Source organism: Micropterus salmoides, unplaced genomic scaffold (genome assembly GCF_014851395.1).
Source record: "Micropterus salmoides isolate LMB-PRFRI ecotype aquatic unplaced genomic scaffold, ASM1485139v1 Ms_hic_scaffold_1, whole genome shotgun sequence".
Taxonomy (NCBI): domain Eukaryota; kingdom Metazoa; phylum Chordata; class Actinopteri; order Centrarchiformes; family Centrarchidae; genus Micropterus; species Micropterus salmoides.
The window spans coordinates 64,682,101-64,708,580 of NW_024040040.1; the positions used below are offsets into that span (position 1 = coordinate 64,682,101).

General features: G+C 41.7%; 2 protein-coding genes across 2 annotated transcripts in view; one reads left to right on the plus strand and one right to left on the minus strand.

The window, feature by feature from the left end:
* Positions 1 to 1,851, minus strand: part of si:ch211-156l18.8 (probable G-protein coupled receptor 158) — a 32,962-nt gene extending 31,111 nt beyond the window's left edge. Inside the window, 1 exon segment of the mRNA XM_038713253.1 lies at positions 649 to 1,851. Within this exon segment, the coding sequence (XP_038569181.1) occupies positions 649 to 1,571 (923 nt within the window). The 5' untranslated portion in view covers positions 1,572 to 1,851.
* A 6,746-nt stretch (positions 1,852 to 8,597) lies between these two features.
* On the plus strand, positions 8,598 to 26,135 carry socs7 (suppressor of cytokine signaling 7). Its single transcript, XM_038713265.1, has 10 exons — positions 8,598 to 10,526; positions 11,405 to 11,484; positions 14,063 to 14,167; positions 15,656 to 15,790; positions 16,711 to 16,856; positions 17,857 to 18,025; positions 22,072 to 22,200; positions 23,393 to 23,528; positions 24,168 to 24,311; positions 25,376 to 26,135. The coding sequence occupies exons 1-9, from the start codon at positions 8,971 to 8,973 to the stop codon at positions 24,286 to 24,288; spliced, it is 2,577 nt and encodes an 858-aa protein (XP_038569193.1). The 5' UTR covers positions 8,598 to 8,970; the 3' UTR covers positions 24,289 to 24,311; positions 25,376 to 26,135.
* Positions 26,136 to 26,480: the final 345 nt, after the last annotated feature.

Consider the following 26,480-nt stretch of genomic DNA (forward strand, 5'->3'; position numbering starts at 1 on the left):
TTTATGTTGTACAATCAAGAGTTTGAAAGCATCATGATGATTCACAGTAGTTTTATTCCCTTTAACAACTTCCATCAGACAAGTGATTGTTTCCAACAGTGATCCACTTTAATGGCTCTCAGGCCGAGTAACTGGACTTTCCCTCTCCTCTACCCCTAGAATACTTCTCTGTATGTTTAGTAAAGTGATGCTGCCGGAGAATGTCAGCTTTATCCTTGCAGATGAGACAGGAAACATTCACATTTAACGCCACAGAAATGATTAACCGTCTCTATCAAAACTGTGTGTGCTGCTGGTCACCCTCTCAGACATTTTGGTGTCATGTCTCCTGTGTGCTCAAGTCTGAAGTGAACAGATGCATTTATGTTGACAAGTTCTGCAGTTAGTCACAGCCGGGTAAGTGTGAAATGTGAAATTAAAAGCACCAAAAATTTAATACGCCTCCAAACATTTGTCATGTGATAATTTTCAATCTTGGAGCCACTGATTGCAAAAATGCACTTGTCTAAGTGATGTCATCAGCATGAGACAGCTTGGTTGTGTTTGTGTCTTCCAGTGTTTTTGTGTTGTAACAGTCTGTGTATTGGTTTCTTAAAACATTTGTAATGGTTCATCTGTGTGTGTGTGTGTGTGTAAGTAAGCCCTAACCTGAACTCTGGTGTCAGGTCAGGCTTGAGGCCGTAGAAGGACGTGGACAGGGTGAGCATCCAACCAGGCACAAAGCATCCGTCCTTACAGTCGAGGAAGGGGGCGCTGGCCCAGCGCACCCCACTATGATTGGTCACATAGCTGTCGCCAAACCTCCACTTTGGCGTGTCCAGGGTGCTGAGGTCATTCAGGAGGATCCGCTTGGAAAGTGCTGATGTCAGCTGGGTGGACTCCGAGAATTTAAAGCTTCTGAACCAGCTGTCATCGGGGGCTGGGGCGGGCGGGTGTAGGCTCTCCCAGGCCTTGGATAAGTCCTGGAGGATGATGGTCTGCACCTTGGCCGTCATGTTTCGTGAGGCACTGAGAACCAGCTGTGGCACCGGGGAAGCCGGGTCAGCGTCAAAGGTGAACAGGGCCCGCTGGATGAGCACGTCGGCCTCCAGAAGGGCACGCACCAGGGCATGGTACCACTCCATATCCTCCTGCACTGTGCTCTCCCGCAGGTCACTGGCCTGGAAGATCATGTTCAGGAAGTTGGCCGTGTTGGCCAATGCGCCCAGAGCTGGCCGTAGGGAGTCACTGAAGCTGAAGGGCAGGGAGCCGGTCTGCCCTGGTGGGCTGTACGCCCGTGAACAGCGGGCCATTTTCAGAGTGGTTGGGTCTCCAGTGTACATGAAGGTTTCTGCTGGTGACCAGTCATCTTCCTGCACTGTGGGAGCTTGTGATGGCGTCACTGCAAATCCAGAAGGCTCTGGGGTCCTGAAGGAACTGGAGGGGCTGGTGGAGTTGTCTGAGGTTCCTGTGTTGTTTGTTAAAGAGTCTGTCCTGTTGTCTGCCTCAACCGTGACTCCTGATGTGAGGTTTGGAGTCAACTGCGCTCTGAGGAGGAGTGGGAGCAGAAGAAGAAGCCATACAGGACCCATCCTGAATTCACTCTGAAGAAGAAGTGGAGGAGGAGGAGAAAGAGGGGAGAGGGAGTCACACACCGACACACTGTCTCTTTTTGGCGCCTGACCCCTTTGTAATTCCCTTGAGGAGAAAAAAAAACTCACATGTTGGCGGAGGTTTGAACTTTCTTCATCCTCACATCAGCGAGGCTCTGCAGCAGCAGCAGGTGTCCGGGGAGGAGCGCGGCCACTCGGTCTGCGGCGCTCTTCTCACAATCGGAGCGCACAGCTCCATCTGTGCGCCCCACGGACACACGCACGCGCGCTCCTACACTCACGCATACACTGGCACGAAGATCTAATTAAACCAGCGCGTCCGAGGTGGTGATGGTGGGAGGCGGCGGACGCAGGGAACAAATCCGCGCATCTCCGCAGTCCGTCCGTCTTCTCCTGCCTGCGGCGTTGCGGTTTAGAGTCGCAAAGCCGTGCGCCAAGCTCCAGAGCAAAGCAAACGCAGCTCGCGAAAGAAGGAGGAGGAGGCAGGGAGGAGGAGGAGGGAAAAGCCTCAAAGTTGGGGAATCCCCGCGTCAGGTGGGAGGAGGGGAGAGGAGAGTCGTGTGTTGTAGAGACGGAGGGATGGAGAGAGAAGAGCGATGTTACCCCTCTTATCTCCTCTGCTGTCTTCTTCTGTCTGCCACTCTGCTATCTGTTGCTCCTAAGAGCCTCCAGCCCATCTGACAGAGGCTTGTGATGCTCACCCCCCACCCCCCGCCCAGCATCATCTCCTCTCTCCCATCATTCCCTCCTCCCCTTCATTCACCCTGTGCCTCCCTCCTCCGTATCGACAGGGATGCTCACCAGTGCTGAAAGGTGATGAGAGTGGTACATCTGTTGTGTGTGTGTGTGTGTGTGTGTGTGTGTGTGTTCACAGAGGGGAGGATGATGCAGTCAGTCAGAGATGAAGGTTAAGCTCTGCTGCATTTGGGCATCCATCAAGAATCGCCCCGCTGGATGGATGATGGATTAACCCCTACAGAGAGTGGGTGGGGAAGAGGATGCTCTCTTACTGCACACACACACACACACACACACACACACACACACACACACAGTGGAGGAGATCATAGATGCAGAATGCTGACATATGTAGATTACAGGTATCAAAACATCAAGAAGAGATTTTAATTGTATTATTGTTTGTAGGTTTTTGCAACGTCAGGGAATTCCCTGTATGTGTGTGTGTGTGTGTGTGTGTGTGTATTGGTGTGTGTGTGTTGGTGTGTGCAGGAGTGCCCAGCAGCATACACTTTCTGTTTGTGGGTATGTCTGTCTGGATGAGCGAGAGATGCATGAGAAGCATGAGGAAAAAAAAGGAAGGAAAAATGAGAGAGACAACGAGGAAGAGCGATAGAAAGCGTGTTCACTGGGAGGAGTGATGCAGGCGAGAATCCTTGTTTTGGTGACTATGGCAACCAATTTCTGAGACACACACACCCCCCCCCCCCATGCACACACACACACACACACACACACAAACACCACTCCCACCTCCCACCCTGGGACTTCACTGCAGAGCAGCAAAGCTGCAGTCAACCCTGCGGAAGACAAAAAGGCAAAGTGTTTGTGTGTGTGTGTGTGTGTGTGTGTGTGTGTGTGTGTGTGTGTCACCTGACCTGAGCATATGTGTTGTGTTGCAGTGTAATCGTGTTCCTGTCTGTTCTCATGTGTAATAATGAAAAGATACCGTCGTTTAACACAACACGAGTCACATTCTGCTCCTTCAGTTTCCTACTTTTTATTTTATTTTTCACTCCCCTCTCTGAAATTCTTGCTTCTCTACATATGTTATTTATTGTGTCGTGCGCATTGAGGTGCCCAGCCCACAGTGGGTAAACATTTGTGAGACAAGAACACAACCCCCTACTTATAACATTAGATTTACATTTAGTCATTTGGCAGACGCTTTTATCCAAAGCGACTTACATTTGAGGAACAACATACAAGAATCAACAAAGCATCAAATACAGCACAAGATCTACAACTGACAATACATAGTAGTAAGAGCAGCAAAAAATAATAGTAAGAGCACAAATGGCATCAAAGAGGTAAACACCTAGAGAAACAAAAAAGTGCAATCAATACAAGAGGATTGTAAAAGGATAGAAGAAGAGCACAGGAGGTGCATGTTAGAGGTGTTAGAAAGTGTTCTCAGAAGAGAACATTATGATGCAAACAAAGAAGGATGGATGGGGACAAAACCCCCTAAAATCCATCATCCTTCCACAAAAACTCATCAGGAAACAAAGACATTTTACTAAAAAGTGTAGCCTTTAAATGATCATATTTCCTCTGTTCTTCCAACAGTTTATGGTCTTGTTGTCAAGACAAAAACACAACTTAACCTTTTGGAGAGTTAAATTCTATTATTGCTATTTCTAGCTTCCTCAAGTCTGGTTGTTACGTGCTCTGAGGAGAGATAGGGTGGTAAATGGTACTGCTCAAAATGCTTTTACACTACATTCACACCATCGTTCAGTATCTTGCCCAAGGATACTTCGACATGCAGACTGGGGGGAGCCAGGCATCGAGCCACCGACCTACTGTTAATTGGACAACCACTCAACCCCCTGAGCCACAACCACCCATCAATGGGAGCAGTGAGGTTGCCAGGTTTGGTGGTTAGGGTTACAGTCACCAAAACCAAAAACTCACAGACTGTATCTGCCAACATTAAAGCTGCAGAAGTACTGAGTAAATAAATATACGGTTGTTCATCCTTTGTAATGATTATTTTGGGGGGATCTGGTGTAAATTTTATTTTAAAGTCTTTTCTCTTAGCCTAAAGAAGTGGAGTCTTTTTTGTCAAAGTAAAACCAGACAAACTTAAATTAGATCAAATGGGATGTCTTGTCTCATAATACAAGACAAGATCCACCGAGACAAAGAAAGTGAGAAAAAAAGTGAGATGAGAAAACAAAATAAGAGAAGTCAACATAAGATAAAATGTTTTAATTTCTCTCAGAGCCTCTGCTCCTGTCTTGTCCTTCGGTGCTGTTCCTCTATGCATTCATCAGACAACAGAGTGGTGGTGTAACGTTAATGCTGCTGACCTCTGACCTCCAGGCTGCATCACATCAATATTCAGCTCTGCAGGGCTGCAGGGTTTTTAGTTTGATTACTCCACATAAACCTCAGATATGAAAAAACACTGCCTCCTTCCCTGTGGCTTATACATGTAAACACACACACACACACACACACACACACTTTAAGGATTAATGGCCCTTCATGCACTCTCCCATCAGCACCTGTATTCACCAGCATCACTGCCCATCACTGCTGGATGGCCTGCAGCGCCATCTGCCTGTCACTTAACATTAATACAACACTCCAGATCAGTGTTATCATTGACAGTTAAGGCTCATGTTGGGTGTGAACGTGGCTTTCTGTGCTTTATGCAGTCAGAGTAGGATGCAGCTAAGCTGGTGCTCGAGGCCCTGAAGCCACCAGGGGGCCCTCAAACAAAGAAACTTATGGTGACTTATGCGGCAGGGGCATTGAGCAGGTGCACACACATGTCAGAATAGACTTAATTTACCATTTCTGTCATCACTACTCATATCTACTTTAGTTAGCCTACAATTTCTTTGTTGTACAGTTTCTTACAATCCTGTGTTTCAACTACAATTTAAATATAAAAGATCAATAGACCCGCCAGTCACAACACAAATGAGTGGCATCATTCAAATGTAATATAAAGCTTCCATACTATCCTTAAAAAAGAAATTGTCAAAAAGAGAAATATAACAATGCACATTTAAAAATCCAGCTCCAAAATATCAAAACATCTTCTTCTATTTCTTATTCTGGGTTGTAGTTGCATGACCAGTCCCGCTTCTGACCAGGTAGATAGCCAATCATAGAGATGTCTATAGATAGATAGAAAGATATAGATAGGTACTTTATATATCTCTGAGGTGATTTTAAGTCAGACAAAAGCCCTAACATAAAGAGTTAAGAGAAGAAAAGATAAAGACTAAGCCCTTACTTTGTTGTATTGGTATTACATTTTATTGTGAAGCACTTTGTGATTTTTATCTGTGAAAGGTGCTTTACAAATAAACTTTACTTACTTTACTTACTTACTTTTAAGCACGTGCTTACATACAAGTGTGCACATTTTTTGATAGTTTTTTTTTTTGATAGTTGATATTTTTGCCATGAAACACACGCACGTTTGTTCCTCTGTCCCCGTTGGGACATCTCATTGACATAATGCATTCCCTAGCCCCTTACCCTAACCTCAACCAACACAACTACATGCCTTATCTTAACCCTTACCTTAGCCTTAACATAATTGTAACCTGAACCCCATAACCAAGTCCCCACAGTGACACAAGTCTCCACAGTGACAAAAGTTCCCACAGTGACACAAGTCCCCACAGTGGCACGAGTTCCCACAGTGACACAAGTGGCACAAGTCCCAGATGGTTAGTGTGCATTCGGGTTAAAGTCACCACTGGGATATAAAAACAAGAATCACATACAAAGGTCTTACAGTTTTTTTTTTTTAATTGCTAAGATGCAATGGTCAAAACTGAAGCCACTTTTTCAAAACTCTTCACACAGTCTGCATTACCAACATGCATCCTGGCCAAACAATTAATCTCACCTCCAAAAGTCACTCAAACCACCAAAACACTTCATATAAGCCTCAAAATAAACTCGTTCAGCCAAAACACTGGCAACAAAATCCACTCAGAAAGCATACATTGTCACTTATAACACACTGACCAACAAAACACTAACAACAGGAAGCATTATGTACATTTGTTGAACTTTTATCCTTGAAATGTGACTGATATTTTCATATAAATCAGTATTTCATTATAGAATACAGTTGTTTTCAGTCACTTTGATACATTTCTCAGATCAGAATTGAAATGCTACTTGTTCACCCTCCACATCATCTAGTCGCTTGTGCACATCATATGTAAAAGCAATTCAATTTCTCAGTCTTTTTTTGAGAAATTGCAAATTGCACATGGTTTGACACATTTATGCAAATTATTATGTACATTTGTAGGCTATTTCCTACATTATCAATTGCTTACTGTATGTCATGTTGATCACAATGTATTACAGTATACTGGTTCTTTGTTGAGAAGTCTTACCCCCCAAACAGCTACACATAAGTTCATCGCGTAAGTCACTCCATGCAAAGTGGTTGAACACGTCATAATCTGCATTTTCCTACATATGTCTATTAGATTTGTTTCGTAAGTGTGTCAGTAAATTGATGAAATTCCGATCTCTTGTGCTGTGAATAAGAATCTTGGCCGAAAAGGAAGGGAAAATCAACCTGAGGGGGTGTTTTCATGTTTCCATTTCTTATTTTCTAATTGTTTCTGTGCTATGCAGTGCTATAAAATAGTCTTGTTTTTTTATTTTCTGCATCACAACGACATGCTCTGTCAACAAATTACAGTGCATACAGTAAAAGTGTAACTGTGAATCCTATCCAATCTCTTGCCATGTTTACTGTAACTCTGTGTTTAGACATAAACATAAAATGCACATAAATGTTTTGCTAAGATTTTCTATATACTGTATATCTGTCCAAATTACTGGAAAAATGCAGGATATTTGTAATCATTCGGTTTTGAATGTGTTTTAGCAGTTCTGGACGAAGCGTGTTAGCATTTGAAAAATGTGCTGCAAATATACAATTTTTGCAGGTGGTGAAGTGGTAATGAGAAAAGAGTTCATGGATTTTGGAAAAAGTGGTCATTGAATGCATTTTGTGTGAAAGCAATGCAAAATGATTTACAGTTTTCAGTGTTTCGCTGACTGTGTGAAGAGTTTTGACAATTTGACATCAGATTTGACCAACGCAAGTTAGCAATTGAAAAACTAACTATTGTAACTGTAACTATTCCTCTAGCGCCATCACCATGTCAAAAATTAAGTATACTTACATTATATGAACCTTAAAGCTTCTTATTCTGTTTGAACTGCAGCTTCATTCAAACTCCTTTAACCTGAAAATACTTACTATAAAATACTATTATAGGATACTGTTGTTACATTTTTATTGTAATTTTACCGTAATTTTTTTTTTATCAACCTTTCTTTTTTCTACTTTCTTTAATGTTCTCTCCTCCTGAACATACTTCCACATTAATTGGGTAACATTAGCAGATTTACTGTATATATGGAGTACATGAGTTTTTCCATTTTGTGATTCTACTCCACTACATTTATTTGACAACATGAGCTGCTAGTTACTTTGCAGATTCAGATTATTAATATAAAATATAAATCAACTAATAAATTATGTTGTATTAAGCTACCCAACAATATATAAAGTAGTTAAAATGAGCTCCACCTTTACCTGCCGCAACATGATGCTTACACATCAATGCAACACAAATTGTAATATAGTAATATAATACATATTATTCTGAAATGATTCTGCATAATAAATACTTTTGGTATTTTATAGTAATTTTGAACCATAATTTAAGGTCATGAGCTCAATTCAAAACAACCCTGATGACATCGCTATGACGTCATCAGGGTTGTTTTATTCTCTCACACTCAATCTTCTCTTCATGAAGGCAACTGGACTTCTTGTTTTCAAATGTGCCCCTTTAATATAACCAATGCAGTGTTACAAATGTAACAGATTTCACCAAACAGCCTAGATATTATGTCTTTGCATAAATAGGCCTGTTGTTTAGAAAAATTTGAAGAAATGTGAAGAAAACATAGTCGATTCAGAAATATTATAATACATACACATAGGCCCACAGATAGCCTACATATATATATAGTCCTACATAATACAAATCTGCAGAGACACTGCTGATTCCTGACTGAATATTATAGGAATATTATAAGGATATTGTTTTATTAAATTTCTTTTTACCTTCATCCTCTTATAAAGAACGGACACAGAAATCAGCTGTTCAGATGTGGGGCGGAATCAGGTATCCCTGCCATACGGAAATGCCACAGACTGATTTACTGTTGTCATCATCGGTGCTCATGAAGTGGTGTTAAGGGCTGAGCGGAGGAGGGGCGGGTGGGGCCTGGCTGCGAACACAGAGGCAGACTGTGGTCACTGACCGAAGACTCTACTGGCTTTTATTCTACTCAAATCAGACCGCATGTCTGACCCAGGGGTCCGCCTGCTGCCGGGAGCAAACTGCACTCATTTCCCCGATATTTGACAGATGGATGCTGTCCTGTCGTAGAGGAGGAGGATGAAAAAATCGCCTGATATATTTTTTGGCATTTTCGCTCATAGCCTATTTATGGGAGGCAGCAGCGGCTTGGCCCTTTCTTTATTATAGGAAAGAGATCTCCGCGGTTTGCTATGTGAAGAGCAGATCGCCTAATAATTGTCATTTCGCGACCCCGAGGAATAATTATGAACAACGCGCAAGATATGTCGCCCGATTTCGTCTTGATGCGCCTGGTTTCCGCGGCCGAGGATGACCGCTTGGACGCAGAAAACGGGAATCTGCCGCCGGGAGGAGTGGTGGCAGGGCTGGGGAAGGAGGTCCTGGCTCACAGCGGCGTTAAAGCGGGGTTGGATATCAGCCGAGATCCGGCGGCGGGCCTCGAGCATCCCAGCAGTCGCCTGAACAAAGCCCAGCCGAGCGGCGAGGGCACGGCCGCACCTGACACCGGGGTGACGGAGAACCGAGCCCCGCTGTCTGCGCCTCCTCCGCCGCAAAGCCCCATGGAGGCCCAGGGCTTTGACTTCGCTCCCAGCCCTGGCCTACGGCCTCAGCTGCTGGTCTTCTCCAATATAATGCGGAATGGAGAAGGGATTTTAGAATTAGACCATCGGAATCAGCCGAGGGATGCTCTGGGTTTGGAACAGAGCCCGGGGTCTGGCTGCTCCGGCCCGACTGTCAATAACAACACCCTGAGCCCCGGAGACGTTCAGCAGCAGCAGAACCTGCTGGAGCGGACATGGGGAGCGCATCCGCCGCTCTCAGTAACCGCGGACATGCAGGGAGCTGCGGAGCTTTGCCGCCGGCATCGACTCATCACTACCCCGCCCGAGTGGCCCTTATTGTCGGAGAGATCCAACCCTCTCACTGTGATTGACTCTAAATGGGGATGTGCCACCAGGGACAGAGAGGGAGCCGTGTTTGAGCTGGCCCGACGGTTTGGGGAGCTGGGGGTCGGTGCTGTACCCAAGATGTTGTTCAAAGCAGGGGAGCTCCCGCAGTGTTCGTGTCAGGGTGCACACGGACCGGTTGGACGGGGAGTAGAGCCCGGGGATGACCCGACAGAGACCAGTGATGCTTTGTTGGTACTGGAAGGGCTGGGGAGCGGGGATGTTGCCGGCCTGGACATGGAAGACTGCCCGGAGGGTGAGACGGATGATGAGAACGGTCGCCGAGAGTTTTTACTCAACAGGAAAAGGGAAATTGTTCAGAAAATGTCCGGGGCTTTCTCCATCAGCAGCTTCCAAGCGGAGCTGAGGAGGCAGGTGGAAGGGATGGCCCCGGCGGCGACCGAGGAGGCGGCAGCAGCGCGCCTGGGCGCGCAGGTGTGCAGCCTCCACGGGAACTTGGCCAGCCGGCTCTCGCAGGTAAGCTCCGAGGTTTCAGAGGTTGTGTCCCAGGTTTCAGCCATGTCTCCGGTTCCTACGCCGGTCCAGAGTTCCCCTTGGGCAACAAGCCCAAACCTGAGTCAGGCGTCGACACCCAGAAGGCGACCGGAGCGGTGCGCCAGTGCGCCGCGGACTCCCACAGGCTGGGCAGCGGGTGGGGAAAAGGCGCTCAAAGTTCCAGGGAAGTCCAAAAAGGGCTCGTTAAAGATCCGCCTGAGTAAATTGTTCCGGACTAAAAGCTGCAGTGGCTCCAATCACCTGCTGGACAAGAGGCCCTCAGTGACCTACTCAGTATCTTCTGCCGGGAGTCTGGTGGACATGGCGAGCACCGCTGGTGCTGAGCAGGACGCAGACAGGTGAGCCTATATAGATAGCCTATTTGTTTTTCCCACTATCAATGAGAAGTAGAACGAAACAATCTTGCTTGGGTGACACATGTAAAACCATTCCAGGGGAACAATCAAGATCTGAACCAGAGTGACACTACCACTCCACCTTGTAACCAGAAATGGAACTGAAATATTCTGCTTTCAAGTGTCCCTTCATGTATTTCCTCTGTTGTGTTTAGCTTTTTAATAAGACCTCTCAGAAATGGGAGTCCAACCACTGATAAGGTCAGAAGTTAGGCTACATAAAGTAAAAAGTGATTGCTGTTGGTCAGGAAGTCCATGGCAGGCTCTGCCAGATCTGATGGGTAGTAAAACCATTCAATATTTTAAATGAAGCAACACATTTTGAATCCAGTCACTGACTCATTCAAAGTCCAGACATGTTGACTTCTTTCCAAGTTTTCTTTTTCCATTCTGCTGTGGACTTTTGTTTTAATAAGCTGGGCAGTCATTGTTTTCTAATGGCTTGAATTTACTCCTTCAGTTGGCAGCTTATTGGCCTTCTCTTTTAGACGTTCAAGTACTTTTTAGTGATGCCTGTTATTAGATGCAGAGATTTTTCAAACCTTTGTGGCTTGTCACCCTCTATCCAACTCACTGCTTAGTCATTATTCACAGCAGCACACTGAGGGAAGGCTATGATTAAAAAAACATAGCTTCAGAAGTCTTGACTGCCAGAGCTAAGAGCATCAAACAGAAAAAGTAAAAAAAAAAAAAAAAGCTGCAGGACCCAAACACACACACACACACTGAAAAGCAAATTTTCTGAACCTCTGCGGCTACTAATACTTCTTCTCTGCTCTCATGTTCTTCTTCTTCTGCCTGTCTTGATGTCGGTCCTGCAGCCACAGCCAGCCCAGACTGACCAGGGCGCACAGTGCCTTCTCCCCTGCCTCCCTGTCTGCTTCCCTCTCTGCTTTCACTGGTAAGGGCTGCTCGCTTGTAACTCTGGTTCCCACAGAAATGCTTTCTTTCCTGGGTAAAATAAAAAGAAGTCCCCTGACACTTACTTCAGCACACAGAACACTCGAAACTCCCCGGTGGGGCCTATTTTCATTATTGATAAATGTGCCGATTATTTTCTCGATTAATTGGTTAATGGTTTCGTCTATGAAATGTCTGCCCCATCTAAAGCCCAAGGCGGTGACCTCAAATGGCTTCTTGCACTCAACAGTCCAACCCTCCCCAAAATATTCTGTTTACTCACAGAAAAGCAGCACATTCTCACAATTTTAGGGCTGTAACTTAATGTTTGGCACTTTTGCTTGAATCATTATTTAAACAATGAGTCAATTATCAAAATAGTTTAATTTGAAATATAATTTTGATTATATTTATGTTCAAATAACGTAAAGTAACTTCAGACAGGTGCATTAGTGGTGTCAGAAACTGCAGACGGTCAGACCGATCTCGGTTGCTCTTTATTCCTGTCTTTTAAATATACTTATGCATTTGTCAGCTGTATATTAATGAATCTCTACACCACTTTAAAGTAGTGAGAAGAAATTAAGAGCATATGTTCAAGTTCTCTCCTACTTTATACTTCCACTCCGCTATATTTCAGGGGAAAGTACTGTACGTTTTTACTCTGCTACATGTATTTGACAGGTTTAGTTAGTAGGTTTAGTTTGCAGCTTAAGATTTGAAATATAAAACACTTGAATGAACTCATTAGATGTAAGGAATTGTCTTAAAACAAATTGCCTTAAACTAATTCCACCTCCACAGAAAAAATGCTGAGTCCCACTTTCTAACAAGACATATTTTATTGAATGTTTAACAATGACAACTAGTGGCATATTAATCTTTAATATAGACAATTTTTTGGCACCCAAACTATAACAAACATTTGTAATCCTTTGTGATACTTAAATACATTTAGCTTATAATAATTTTGTACTTTTACAAAAGTAAAAGTGTAATCTAAGACTGGAGTATTGTAATATAAACGTTATAAATCATGTTTGTGAATTGTTATATAAGTAATATTTGCGTATTTGTGTTTGTGAAGCTGTTTAACCTGATTTTTGCTGGGTTGTAGTCAAATTGTCACAACGCTGACTACAAAGGTCACACAGAGACATTTTGGAAAACACTTTTTTAGCATCTTACCCAGAGTCAGAAGATTGATATCAGTTTCATCCTTCTGTGTTTAGCAAGGTTTAGCTTAGCATAGCAAAAGACTGGAAGAAGGTGGAAACTGCTAGCCTATAGTTTCATAAACAACTCCAGCTCGGTTCCTATACACTTTGTATTTAGGATTTAACTTGTGAAGAAATAGAAAATGAAACATTATGGTTTAATGAGTAGAAGAATTGAAGGAAGCCTATACTCACCAACAATAACTAGGTGAAGTGACTGAAAGGATAGGCTACCAGTTGCATGTCTTTATGTTAAGTGACGCTAACTGGCTGCTGGATGTAGCTTCATATTTAACAGACTGACATGAGAGTGGCGTCGATCCTCTCATCTAACTCTTGGGCGAAAAAGAAAATCCGAAAATTTTATTATTATTATACCCTAAACTATTCCTTTAAAGTTCTAATAACTTATTAGTTCTTATAAAAGTGAGAAATGTAATTTAAAAACAGGAACATTTTTAAAGCTGCAACCTCACCAGTCACACACTGGAAATGGTGCAGCAGATAAAATAAGTCAGGATTTAGCACAAAAGGCCTTCGGTGAGGTCTGTAGCTCAGCTGGCAAAACTATTTAGTTGACTTTATGGGAATCAGCCCACAACCTCCGCAGGGCTCAGAAGTACATTCTGGTGTCCCACATTACTCGTAGATTTCAGTTTATCTATATTCACTTATTGAATGTGATGAATTTTGTTGTTTTTTTGTAGTTGAATGAGCACGAGCTCTGCAGAGAGCTAACCACCAATTAGACAGAAACATTAAAGCTGCACCATGCGGGTAACATTTTGCATTTGGCGGCCCCATAGGAGCAAGGGTGTGCTGTTTGACTTCAAAAACCCAGATGTCCTGCGCACAGCATGCTCGTATTTACCAACCCAGCCGGTCTGTGATGTTTCCCAATCGTAAAAGAAGCTAGAGAGATGATAGAAGAAGAGATGTAAAGTGGGCGAGGAGTCCAGCTTTCTCTGCTGTTTAGGAGACAGTGGGGACTTGGCCCTTACATTTGAATTTGTTTCTTTCTCTGCCAGTAACCATCCCCAACTGCAGAATTTCACTTTGGTAAACAGTGAATCTGCAGCATCTCAATTAGCGGGGATGGGGATGTTCTTCTTTATTGCAGTGATTTAGGCTGATTAGCTGGGTGTAATTTTCCACAAACATCCTGCCGGGTGCAGCTTTAATGGCACTCTGCAGCACAGACAAAACAACACTCAATTACAGATATACAAACCAGGACCCGTTTTCCTTTTTTTAATCTTTTTCTTCCTGCTTACTGTCAGCATCTTTATTTCACTTTCCTTCGCCCTTTCACTTTTCCTTCTCTTCCTTTCTTTTTCGCCTCTGCTGCTTTTCTGGCTTCAGGTGAGACTGTTTCCCTGGTGGATGTGGACATTTCGCGGCGAGGGGTGAACACGCCACACCCTCCCACGCCTCCCCCTCCTCCACGCCGAAGTCTCAGTTTGTTAGGTACTTTCCTCTCCTTCCTGTCTCTTTCTAATTCTATTTGTCTCCTCATCTTATTTGCTCTACAGAAACCCACACGCACAAAATTATATAAAATAGTAAATGATAAATATGGTAGCAAGAAAACAGCTGAGGCCAAACTGTCCTTTCCGAGCTTTACAAAGTACTTTAGCCTGTCTAAATTTAGATAAAGAGTAAAGCTCTGGCAGTTTTAGTTATCAATTTTCTGTCGTACATTTCCAGAAACAGACACAGACAAGTTTTTTTTTTTAATCTGTTGTAATCTGATTGGAGAAGCTTTGAAAGGTCAGCTGCAAACTACAGATTTAATTTGAAATCTGAGTGCAACGACTCAATCGATGAGAAACAGTTTTCCCCTCTTCACAGGAAAACAATCTGTACCAGAGAGGGGATAAAAAAAACAACTTTTAGGGCATATTTGTCTTTTTTGTCATTTGTTGGTTGTGTTTTTTATGATCCATTGAGTTGACAGAAGGTTTTTCAAATGTAGTTCAGCTCAAATTTGATTATTTTTTGCTCATTCAGAGATTCCCATTAATCACAGAGACTGATAGGAGACTACACCAAATGTAAAAAAAATATGTTCCTAAATATCAGGGCATTTATGTCTTCCCATTTTTAATGTCATGGCCATTCTCTGACCTTTAAAATGCATATTTTCATCTCTGAGCCTGGTGTTATTTTCTGACCCACATTTGCAGCACACTTTAAAAAGGTTGGCAATATTACCGACAATGTGTTAGTCCGTCTCTAAATACTTTCTGACTTTCCTACTCTGCAGCACTCAATCCCGAGCACATTGTTTCCTACTGAAGATGTAAATCTTTAAAAACACCTCACAAATATGTAGTTCCTGCGCACTGCAGTTTTAAGTTTTCAAACTGGAGGAAACATTTGTTGGGGACTATTTCCAGTGGTGGATGAATCCACATTTAGTGCTCTATTGAGTATTTGGGGCAGCAATATGTGGGAATGAGTCAGAACAAACTACATTGTGTGTGTGTTTGTGTGTGTTTGTCAACCAGTGCAGCAGTGAGGCTCACTGATGTGCTTGTAATAGTTTTTGGACAACAATGGAGCTCAATGGCTCAGAGGACGAAGAGACATCAGGCTTTGGATTTACACATGATTGCTGATACATTTCACTGTTGGTTTTGGTCTTTTCATGAGATTTGTTGACAATAAAAATTGGGCAATAAATTGAGATACTGAGTAAACACACAAAATAGAGGAATCTTTTTGGTCAATATTAAGAAAGAGGTGTGAGGCTTTCTGTGTGATGGTCCTTCCTTTTATCTTTCCTTCCTTTTTACCTCTTTCACCCTGTCTTCCTGTTTGTTCCCGTCTTAACACTTGCTTTGCTTTCTTTTTGTTTTCTCCCTTTCTTTCTTCCCTGTCTCTGTCTCACCTCCTTCCTTCCTCCCTTCCTTTCGTCCTTGCTTTCTCCTTTCCTTCCTGTCCTTCCTCCAGATGACATAGCTGGGCCTCAGCCTGGGCCTTTCCTAGTGAGTGTTATGGGCGCCTCCCTGCAGTCCCTCCCCCTGCCTCTCCCTCCTCCTCCTCCTCCCTCCCACGCCACCATCCAGCACAGTCTCAGCCTCAATGGTAAGACGTGTTGGTGAATCTACTCGATTGCTTCCTGGCACTAAACAGGAAGTGAGAGCTGCTGTGGAGCAAACAAAGCAAACAGAGTCTCAGGTGTGGTAGTAGTAATCAATCAATGGACAATTTACTTTCAACATGTTTATCAAGCAGCAATGGGTTGATGGGAAGAATTCAGTGAAGTGACCATCTCCTCCATGCTCTCATTTAAATACACTGAATTATTTATATTTATGTAAGCTGTTGTCAAAATGAGAAATGAGAAATGAGAAAGAAGAAATAAATATATCCCCAGTGTTTGATCAACACGTCACAGATGGACGCTTGGTCACTTTTTAACGCACTGGGTACCCCTTTAGTGGAAACACCGGACTTTCACCCAGGAAGTGAGACCATATTGGTTTGATTTGACTTGTGTAATAATTTGGGGAAGAATTTATTTTGTCTGCCACAGTAGCGCCCCCTACATTAGTGTTCCACAGGCGCATGAATTTTCCCTGCCACTAATGTTGGTGCTGGTAATTTGATTAGTGTAATACTCGAAAGTCACTCGATACGCACTCGAAATAGAAAGAAAGTTAACAAGCTGGGGTTGCTAATGCTGCTAACTAGCTTCCACCAGCTTTTAGCAGAATATAAACTTAACAGTATGACGGGCCCTTCCAAACGTTTTAAAGGAGCAGACAGCTTAAATATTAAACGGCTGAAAGCTTTAAAAACATTATGGCTCGAAGATTCCACAAACATGTCCAAAAATGTTTTATCCTTTATTTAAAAAAGGGAAAATATATTAAAAGGGAAAATATATTAACAGCTGATGTATTCTTTGTAGTTTATTTATTTCCTATACAGAAAGTGATGAGGATTTAAAAATGTTTCACCCAGCACCTTTAATTTCTCTGACATTCTTTTCCCTGATTTAGACGCCTTCCTCCGCGCCCTCCCTAATTCAACCCCATCAACGGCTGATGCTCCACCCACTTCCAGACATGCCCCACCCCCCATGCTGTGCGCCCTGCAGCGGTCTGAGGCCAGCAACTTCACCGCCAGTCTGAGAGAGCTGGAGAAGGTAAGACTCACACTGGAGAAATCCACACTGGACTTTGTACATTCATTTATTTTCATATATGTGTTTTATTTAGATGTAGAGCATGTTGTTGTGCATCTGCTGAACTGCTGCGACTAATGAGTACTTCATCAATTAATCATTTCATCCTTTGGTCTATGAAACATCATAAAATAGTAAAGAATCAATTTTTTTCTCTATCACAATTTCCTAATATTCAAGTTGAAGTATAACAGTCCAAAAACAAATTATATTCACTTTTTCTATCAAAGGCAAAGAAAAGCAGCTGAGTAGCTGAGACTATTTTTGCTAGAAAAGTGACTTGAACAATTCATCAAATACAGTTTCTACAGTTGCAGATACATTTTAAGTTGATTCATCTATGTATTGTCTAATCCTCTCAGCCCTACTTTATTATATTTTGTAATTTGGCTGAGGTTTAGCATTACTGGACAACTGAAGCACTCATCTTCCTTCTCTAATGATTTGTTTAATAAATTGAATTTAGTCTTTAACATAAATATTTTGTAATTCTTTTGAGTCAAACTCTGTCTAAGCAAAGGTAATGGTAAAATAGTTTAGCTTAGGTTGGCAAAAAGAAAGGAAGCAGTGGGGAATAGTTGGCCTAGCATCAAAGGTGCCTTCAATAAATTTACTTCCATTTTGTTTCTTGTGCATTTAACAAATGCAGAAAAAAAACAAGACGTAAGTTGAACAAGCAGTTATTTAACCTTTGATGTAAGACATTGTGGGTTTGTCTGTTAGCTTGAATTGGTTGTGAGTGAAAGGAAGAAGGTCTAAATTTAACTGAAGAGCGCATCAAGGATGTGTAGCTGCATAATGAAGGAAGTTATGCTTCTCTGGAGAATGCTTTGGTTTCTGGTGCAGCGTAAGGGTATTTGTCCTTGCAGGTACAAGCATGTTGGCATGTTTGGGTGAAAGGGAACAGCAGTGAGGCTGGTTCACACAAGGTAACTGAAGGCTTTTGTGGGTTTCTCCTCAGTGTGGCTGGTACTGGGGTCCGATGAACTGGGAGGACGCAGAGATGAAGCTGAAGGGGAAACCGGACGGATCCTTCCTGGTCCGAGACAGTTCAGACCCCCGATACATCCTGAGCCTCAGCTTCAGGTCGCAGGGAGTCACACACCACACACGCATGGAGCACTACCGAGGTGAGACACACACACGCATGCACACACACAAACGTTTCCCTGCATTTACATTTACATTTGTTCACCAACTCTAACCCTACTTGCCCTGACTGTAATAATATATTCCTTAATTCTTAATATTAATGCTGATAGCATGGTGCATGTGATACTGTACCATGGATATCCACACAGATGGACATTCACTCATATGAGAATACAGTTTGTGCATACAGTCATACATTTTGAGCTGCAGACATATGCAGATGACAAAATTTACATCATGCAAACTGTTCTGGCTATGGAAGGTGTAATTTTAGCTTAACCCATCACAGCTATAGTCCTAACCCTAACCCTAACCTTGACCTAAACTTAATTATAACCATATCCCGAAAAACGAGGACAGGACGAAATGTTCTCTTTTTCCGAAAATGTCCTCAGTCTAAATCTCAAAATTGGATAGAAAGGATAGAAATACACAGAGCCCACACACACAAGCACAGGCACACACACACACACACACACACACACACACACACACACACACACATACACACACACACAAGCACAGGCACACGCACACATTTACCTGCATCTCTTACATTATGCTTGCATATGTGTGCAAGTATTCAAGCATAATTCATGCTCACAGCAACACACACATACACACACACTGCCTACAGAAACATGCGCATCCATACGCTTAAACACTTCAGGCATGTAACACGGACACAAACTACATGTATGATGGCACACCACCATGAGGAGTTGCAGAAGACCTTTATGCACACATGCAAGCCGACCACATACCAACAAGAATGCACATAAAACATGACATTCGCTGTTCACTTTATCCAAATTGTAATCATTTTAAACTTAGAGTGTTGCCTGAATTTGACACGTTTTTAACCAACTATTGGTAAAAGTATTTCTTCACCTAATTGTTTGTTCAACTGAAAAATCTGTCTAACATAAGTTGTTTATTAAACAACAAAATGTGTGAAAGATCAGTGCCCTTGAAAGCAGCAGTCTGACAAACATTTCAAGGCTTTATTACCTTCTCCTAGAACTTTCATCCGCTTCTCACGGTCTTCCTCAGTGGACAGATTTCGCTGTAAGCGAACACATTTGTGATGTCTTGGTTGAACTTTTCACATAAATCTTATTGTAAAAATAAAGTATATTTAGTCAACTAACTAATAACTGATTAGTCAAGGCAGGTCAACGCAGAGTCAAAATGTGTGAGCATGAGCAAAAAAGTGTGATCCCAATTCATTTAAGGATGGATTTACATTTTTCTAGTCTGTCTTAAAACGAGAGTACCGTGAAAGGTTTTGCATCATTTCAAATGCTATTAAAAGCTTTTGTCATTGCTTCCAATGGAAATGATCAGGGACACAATAAACTATTGTGCAAACTTAAACTCACACACGCAAATGAGAATTCCCATCACTTCTTTCACTAGCTATTTAAAACTAAAAATTGGAAAGCTATCCTTTAACATAAAGAGACAAGTTAGAGAAATTGGAGGAAAATAACAGAAAGAAATGGATTGATTTGGGTTAAGAGTTAAAGACACATGCAGACACACTCACACATTTGGTATGTGTGATAACGAACAGCTAAAAACATTTTAATAACCAAATAGCCTACTGTTACATTTTTCTTCACCATGAGTATTTTACTGTAGTATTTTACACACTGACAGTAAAAAGAACACAACAATAGGACAACAAAAGAGCTGCACAAGATATATTAAACAAAAAAAATCATAAAGAAATAACAGAACACAAATACATCGGGAACTAGAAGTGCACTCGGAGAGTGCACACTTCCGCCAGGGCCAATAGTCCAGTCTATGATATGCAAATCTGCAAGCACACCCACTATATATGTCTGGATATATTTCCAAAGCTATTAGAATTACAGTGTCAAAATATGGTCATGCCCAGCTGAAGCCTCATCATTATGTTTTTTGCTGGCTATTACGTTTTGTTGCATGTTCATTGGATGACCCTTCACTTTAATTACGACGGGTTCAAGCATGCACAGACAAACAAACGGCACTGAAAGCATAACCTCCTTACATACACGCCCTAATAGAGATCCAATGAGATCACACTACAATACTGAAGCATGAATAACTCACATAACACCACATACATATTTGCACACAAAGACACATGTGCGACAAACTAACAAGGTGACTCATGGAAGTGTTACCGGACACAGACATACATAAATGGGGCTCTACATTAATAAATCACCATTATAAAGCTATGGAGTCATGCCTGAAAACACATTCATTATTCAGACATGCAGTGCCCACTGCCACAACGCATTCACATCAACACAATCATGTGTGCATGAACGCATCGTGGCCTGACATGAATTGAGGGCAGAACAGCTTTCAGATATAAACAACCGCTGAGCAGTCAACGGGAAGTCACACACACCTACTTGTTCAGATGTGTCTATTCACATATTGGCTGATTGAATATAGTGTTGAAATTATTCTGAAGTTTAATATTTTTTATTTTATTTATTTATTTTATTTAACCTTTATTTAACCAGGCGAGTCTCATTGAGATTGAAATCTCTCTTGTAAGAGAGACCTGGCCAAGCCGCAGCATAAAAGAACATAAAGCACAGTTATTAAGAACAGTGGGTTATTAACATTATAAGGCTGTTTTTAGCTACATTAGCTTCACGTCTCTAGGGGTGGCAGTGTCGGTCTGCTGGTCGGTTCACCATTTTGTATAGCCTGAAAGATCTTGACAGCTGCAATGAAATTTAATATAGATGTTTAAGATCCCTAGAGGTTGAGTTCTAATGGCTTTGACTTTTCCTCTAATGCCATCATCAGGACAAAATTATTACTAATTCAGTGAAACAGCTTGACATCTACTTGATGGGTTGGCAAAGACGTTCACCTTGTGACTTTGTCGATTCACATTTAGCACCAATCATCAAGTCAAGTCTTTAGTTTGTGATCAGATTCCTTTAAAATTAATAACATTCCCATCAGCCTCAGCTGTACTTTCTGTTTTGTTTACTAATTAGCAGATTTTAGTGCTAATGCTAATAGGCTAAACTAAGAAAAGGCCTCAATTTGGTCACTAAAGAATTGTGATTAAATGAGCAGAATATTTTATAGTTTGCAGCATAACTTGTCCACTCAAATCCAGGCATGGAAAGCATAGACTGTGTAAAACATGGACGTAGAGTCACGTCACCTGAAGAGGTGTCTGAAGAGCCGTTGGCAGCTCCGGCCTAAATCTAAAAAGAGGTGGACCAAATGAAGCCTGGTTGCTGAACCACCAACCAGCTAGCCAACCGAGAGGGCCCCCACTTGTCACTCAAAGCGGCTACGTCCTTCATTTTCCATGACTTTAAACCTTTATAGAATTTACATGGTAATTTCTATAAAAAAGTTGTCATGAAGTAGCTATAGAGACCAGGACCTTTTTGTTTTGCCCCACACTGTAAAAATGTTTACTTCTTCTGTTAAGTTTTAACATAATTTCTGATGGAAAGGAGAAACGTGGATCTGAGGTTTCATTGGCTGAAGTTTCTATTTATGCCAAACATGTGCAGCATGAGGTCAACATCAAAGATGCATTTTTGTTTTTCCCAGAAGTGACAATTTTTCCGGGAAGTTTAAGTCATGATTAGATGTTCCAACTTAAAGCTGCTTTAAAGCTCCTTTTTTTTTTTTTGCGCAGCTCTGTTGCACAGATGATAGGCCTACATTTAGATCTTGCACTGTCCAGGTAGATCTGTTTTCACTGCTCAACCCATCAGAACTGTATGTTTGTATGCAAGAGTAGTGACACATATACAGTACAGAACAGGCGAACTTGAGGATGTCACTTTAAAACATTAGAATATATAAAAACTATCATGGATGGTCATAATGTAAAATGTAGAGACTGACAGAGGCAGCTAACTTACACAGGCTGGTCTTATGTGTTTCTTGTAATTACACAAATGACTCATTATTAATGTGGGTATGGTATACAGATGACAAAATGCTACATGATACATATGACATTCCTCTCTACCTCCAGGGACGTTCAGCTTGTGGTGTCACCCGAAGTTTGAGGACCGCTGCCATTCGGTCGTGGAGTTCATTGAGCGAGCCATCATGCATTCTAAGAACGGCAAATTCCTCTACTTCCTCCGCTCCAGAGTCCCAGGTAAAATATAGGTCATATATCTGCACGCAGCCCGAGCCAATCAAAAATGGATGTGAGGCGCCACTTAATGAGAAGTGCCTGAGAGATGGAGGAGAGGAGGAATATATCAGACCGTCTCTATGTCTGCACTGAGCCTGTGCATGATTTATAATTGTGAGAATGAATCTATGTGTGTGGTTTATCCTCAATAATTCTGCATGTGTTAAATATTCCTTTGAGTATCTTTCTTATAGAGTGTGTGTTACTGTATTTAAAATGGCTAAATGTCCTCCTGTAAGAGTAAAAGGCTTTTTATGACTACTTAAAGCAGGGACAGGCAATCTATTTCAGAAGCATTTGTGTTATATATTTTTTGAAATTCTCTTTACATCCCGACAGCATTCAATAAACCTGACTCAGAAATGAAAAAAATGCAGTATTGTGGCTGTAAGCTGGACTGTAAGAAGAATGGCCATACCTTTCTGCTTACTTGCGTGCACTCAATGTGTTGGGGGAGTGACTTTTGAGGGGGGCCTGAAGGGAGGGATTTTTTTGTTGGATAATATTGTGCTAGTGCTAGTTCACAGTTGAGTTTCAAAACATCAGCAGTGAGTTGGGAGGATATTGGGGGATTAGGAGACGTTGATTGTCATTATACCAACATCAGGAAATGTATCCTGAATTTTAATTGATAACATTTTACCAGGAGAGTCTCTTGAGGTCGGGGTAACTCTTTTCAAGAGCATCTTGGCCAAAATAGTAGCACAGCTCACTGACAATACAAATGACACAATAGAAAATACATTACAAAACAGCAAGCCAATTTATTGTAAAAAAATAAGTATGGTGATATTCTATGTTTTTTTTGTCAACAAATCCCATGAAAAACTCAAACCAACGCTGACTGTATCTAAGTATTGTGTGCGTATTACAGCCCAATGCCTCTGCTTCCTCTGTGCAAAGTGCATTGTTGTTTAGAAACTTTTAAAAACCATCAGTGAGCCTCACCACTGCACATGCACAATTTCCTCCTGTTTGAGTAACATTTCTGATCTATTTATAACGATGTATGTCTTCAGAGTTAATGGGCAGGGGGATGTGAGAAAAGTAAGAGAGAAAGTATTGACACAACAACCAGCCTTGTCCTAATACTGGTAGAACATGGTAAATATGACTAAGTGCAGTAACACAACGTTATATTTGTGTGTTACAGGGCTTCCTCCCACCCCTGTTCAGCTGCTGTATCCTGTATCTCGCTTCAGCAACGTGAAGTCACTACAACATCTCTGTCGCTTCTGCATCCGACAAATGGTCCGCATCGACCACATCCAGGAGCTTCCACTGCCCAGGTACTCTGCTCCTCTCAGTCATGTGGTCATGTAAATGTCCACCTGCTGAAATACACACTTGTTATACCACACACAATGACACACTACACACACCAAACTGAACAATTTCAAGACTCATGTCTCAGGATTTCCAAGGTGCCATCCAAAGTTTGTCCAGACCACTTTGATATTAAAGCAACTATGGTCTTTACTCACAATCAACCATACTGCATGATTGTAGGCTCTTTTTAAAGAACTGTTTAGTGCACATTTTGTTGAGTTTTATTGGGTCACACAGATCTGGACAAATCCAAGCGCATAAATTAGTTAGAGAAGAATGGAGACACAGTTCTTAAAACATTGTATTATAATAATATTATCCTCAGGAGAATTTGTTAGTACCTAACCAAAAGGCACAGGAGCCAGTTCAACCTCTTAGCTTATAAGGAAGATGCCAGGTTGATTTAAAATGTTGTTATCTCATCTTTTTTGGGGGAAATTTCGTCCAGACCGCCATGATTTTAATGACATGTTCGTGCGGCTAATCTACTTATAGATTCTGATCCACATTCAATTGTCATTGCACAGTACAGGTTCTAACACAACAAATGCAGGGACACTTTCTGATTTTTTTCCATGTTTATTGTCACCTCTTTCCAGACCGCTTATATCCTACCTGAGTAAGTTTTATTACTACGACCCGGAGGAGGAGATGTACCTGTCATTCAAGAGCATCCGGAGAGTGGTGAGAGCAGATCAAGAGGCCGAGTCGCAGACGTAACAGCAGAGATCATCTCAACCCAAGTAAGTGTGGGACTAATTCATTGACGTGATATCCAACCTCGTAAGAAGGCAAATGTGTTTATAGCTGTACCGAACAGCCTCACCGGAAGGTGGGGTTATTAGCTCGTCGTCATAGACCAACGGAAAAATGACTTCCCGACTGGGAAAATTCAGTTGGAACAACAACTCAGAAAGTCTGAAAAATTTTGCTACATGAGTTGCCGAGTTGTTGACATCATGTTCGTAGAAACACGGCGGACAACATAGTTAGAAACGTTTAAATAATAGCGCAAAATCACATATTGCATATACATATTTGCTATGGTGTCATTTGTAATACAAGGTACAAGGTTGTTTATTAATCACTATACAGCACAAGGCTGCATAACGAAATGAAATTTGTAGTTCCTTCATGCTACACGAACAACATATAATTAAGTGTAGGCCTATATTAAAATATGGTAACATAAAATAAAATAAACAATATATACAGTTATTTATATACATATATAGGCTACATACACGTATGATATTATAGTATTAGGTTATAACTGTTAATTTGCTGTCCATGTAGAGTGAAGTCGATTAATTAGGAAAGTTATTTATTAGCAGTATTTGCAGTATAAGCAATATTTTAGTGGTTTCAGGTAATGTACTGGTGCAGTAAAAACACTGGGACAAAAAATTACTTCAACTTCAAACTTCAAACTGATTCAGCATAGTTTGATGACAATGATAATGCTAATCCAACACATCAGCATCCATGTTATTTCCACATTTCGACTTAAAGCACATTAACTCACTGAAGTCAGATAAATGACTTTCCGTCTCGGGAAATGGAACCATCCAAGGAGCACATGAATGCAGCATTATACAAGCTGTCTGATAACATTGTGAGGGACTAATGAGAGACATTCTTTGTTTTTACCGAGCAACAGTTTTGCTTAAGGTCACATCTTAGAAATGGTGTGTGAATCACGACTGTAACGATGCATTCATACAAAATTTAGATATTTGTTCTGATTAGATCTGATGTGAACGCCAAGTTTATCCTAACTTTGCTCTGAAATTTTATCTCTGCCTAGGTTTCTGTATGGAGGAATGATCTGTACTGGTCTGCCAGCATCCGCCAATCAGAGTTTCTGAAAATCTCTGTGTCCAGTTGGACTTGGATGGACCCGCCTCACTCTTCATTTGGACTAACGAAAAGAGGGATGAGTGTTTGCAGAAGGGCGGTGGGAAAACTGTCACTGAGTTCCGATGCAGAGGACTCTGCCTCGTCTCCTGAGGGACTGCAGAGATGTTCTCGCCTGCAACACACGTAGGTTTGAAACAAAAGGAGAGCGTGATGAACTTGATTTGCAAATTTCCTGAACCTGCTGAACTGGACTTTTAAAAACACAATGCACTGGTCAGTTTGTACAACTGCTGTTTGTTGCTGTTTTCTTGTTTTTCCTTCCGTTCTGTCAAAATGAGTGTTTTTTGGATTAAAAGTTGCCCCTCAGGATGGATATACACTCAGAGGCAGGGCAGCAAGAGGCCCATCACCAATGCGCTCGGACAGTTGAGGTACAAGCGTTTAAGAGAGACAGGCCGCCATGTTGGAGGACCTATAATCTCCACATCTTGGAGATGAAATTACTGTTTCTGTCTGGAAATAACAAAATTCCAATGTTAGTTACAGTGCAAAATGTAAGTTAGACAAATCTGACATAAAATTTGTTTAAAACTGAATTCAAGACTCAATTCTATTTTACCACAAGTGCTTGTTATGCAGACAGATTTGATGAAACCTTTACAACTTTACTTGTTTATTGTGACTGCAGCATAAATATCTCAACCTTTGAATGTGTTGAGTGTGTTTTTTTAGCTTGATAATCAGAACTCAGAAATTCTGACTTTCCATGTCAAATGGAACGCAACATAATCTCACCTACAATATCTATTTGAATCCCTGAACAAACCAGCGATGTAGGTGGTGATTCGGATGTCTGGAAACGAGCTACTTTTTAATACACTCAGTGAGTTGACACCTGCTAACGTGCAGCACTTTGGGCCATGTGTGAGCCCACAGAGGTCAGTGGTTTTCAGTCCTTGTTCCTACAGTTGTTTACAAATGTCACTGGTTTGAATGACAATCAGCATCACCTTGTTTTACAAGTCATCTTTAACTGAATCTTTGATCAGGTC

What these genes read in the sequence shown, in the direction of transcription:
- socs7 (XM_038713265.1), top strand. Translation starts at nt 8,971, where the DNA reads ATGAACAACGCGCAAGATATGTCGCCCGATTTCGTCTTGATGCGCCTG. An exon ending in GCTGAGCAGGACGCAGACAG is followed by an intron (nt 10,527 to 11,404) that starts GTGAGCCTATAT and finishes TCGGTCCTGCAG; the next exon opens with CCACAGCCAGCCCAGACTGA. An exon ending in CCTCCGCTCCAGAGTCCCAG is followed by an intron (nt 22,201 to 23,392) that starts GTAAAATATAGG and finishes TGTGTGTTACAG; the next exon opens with GGCTTCCTCCCACCCCTGTT.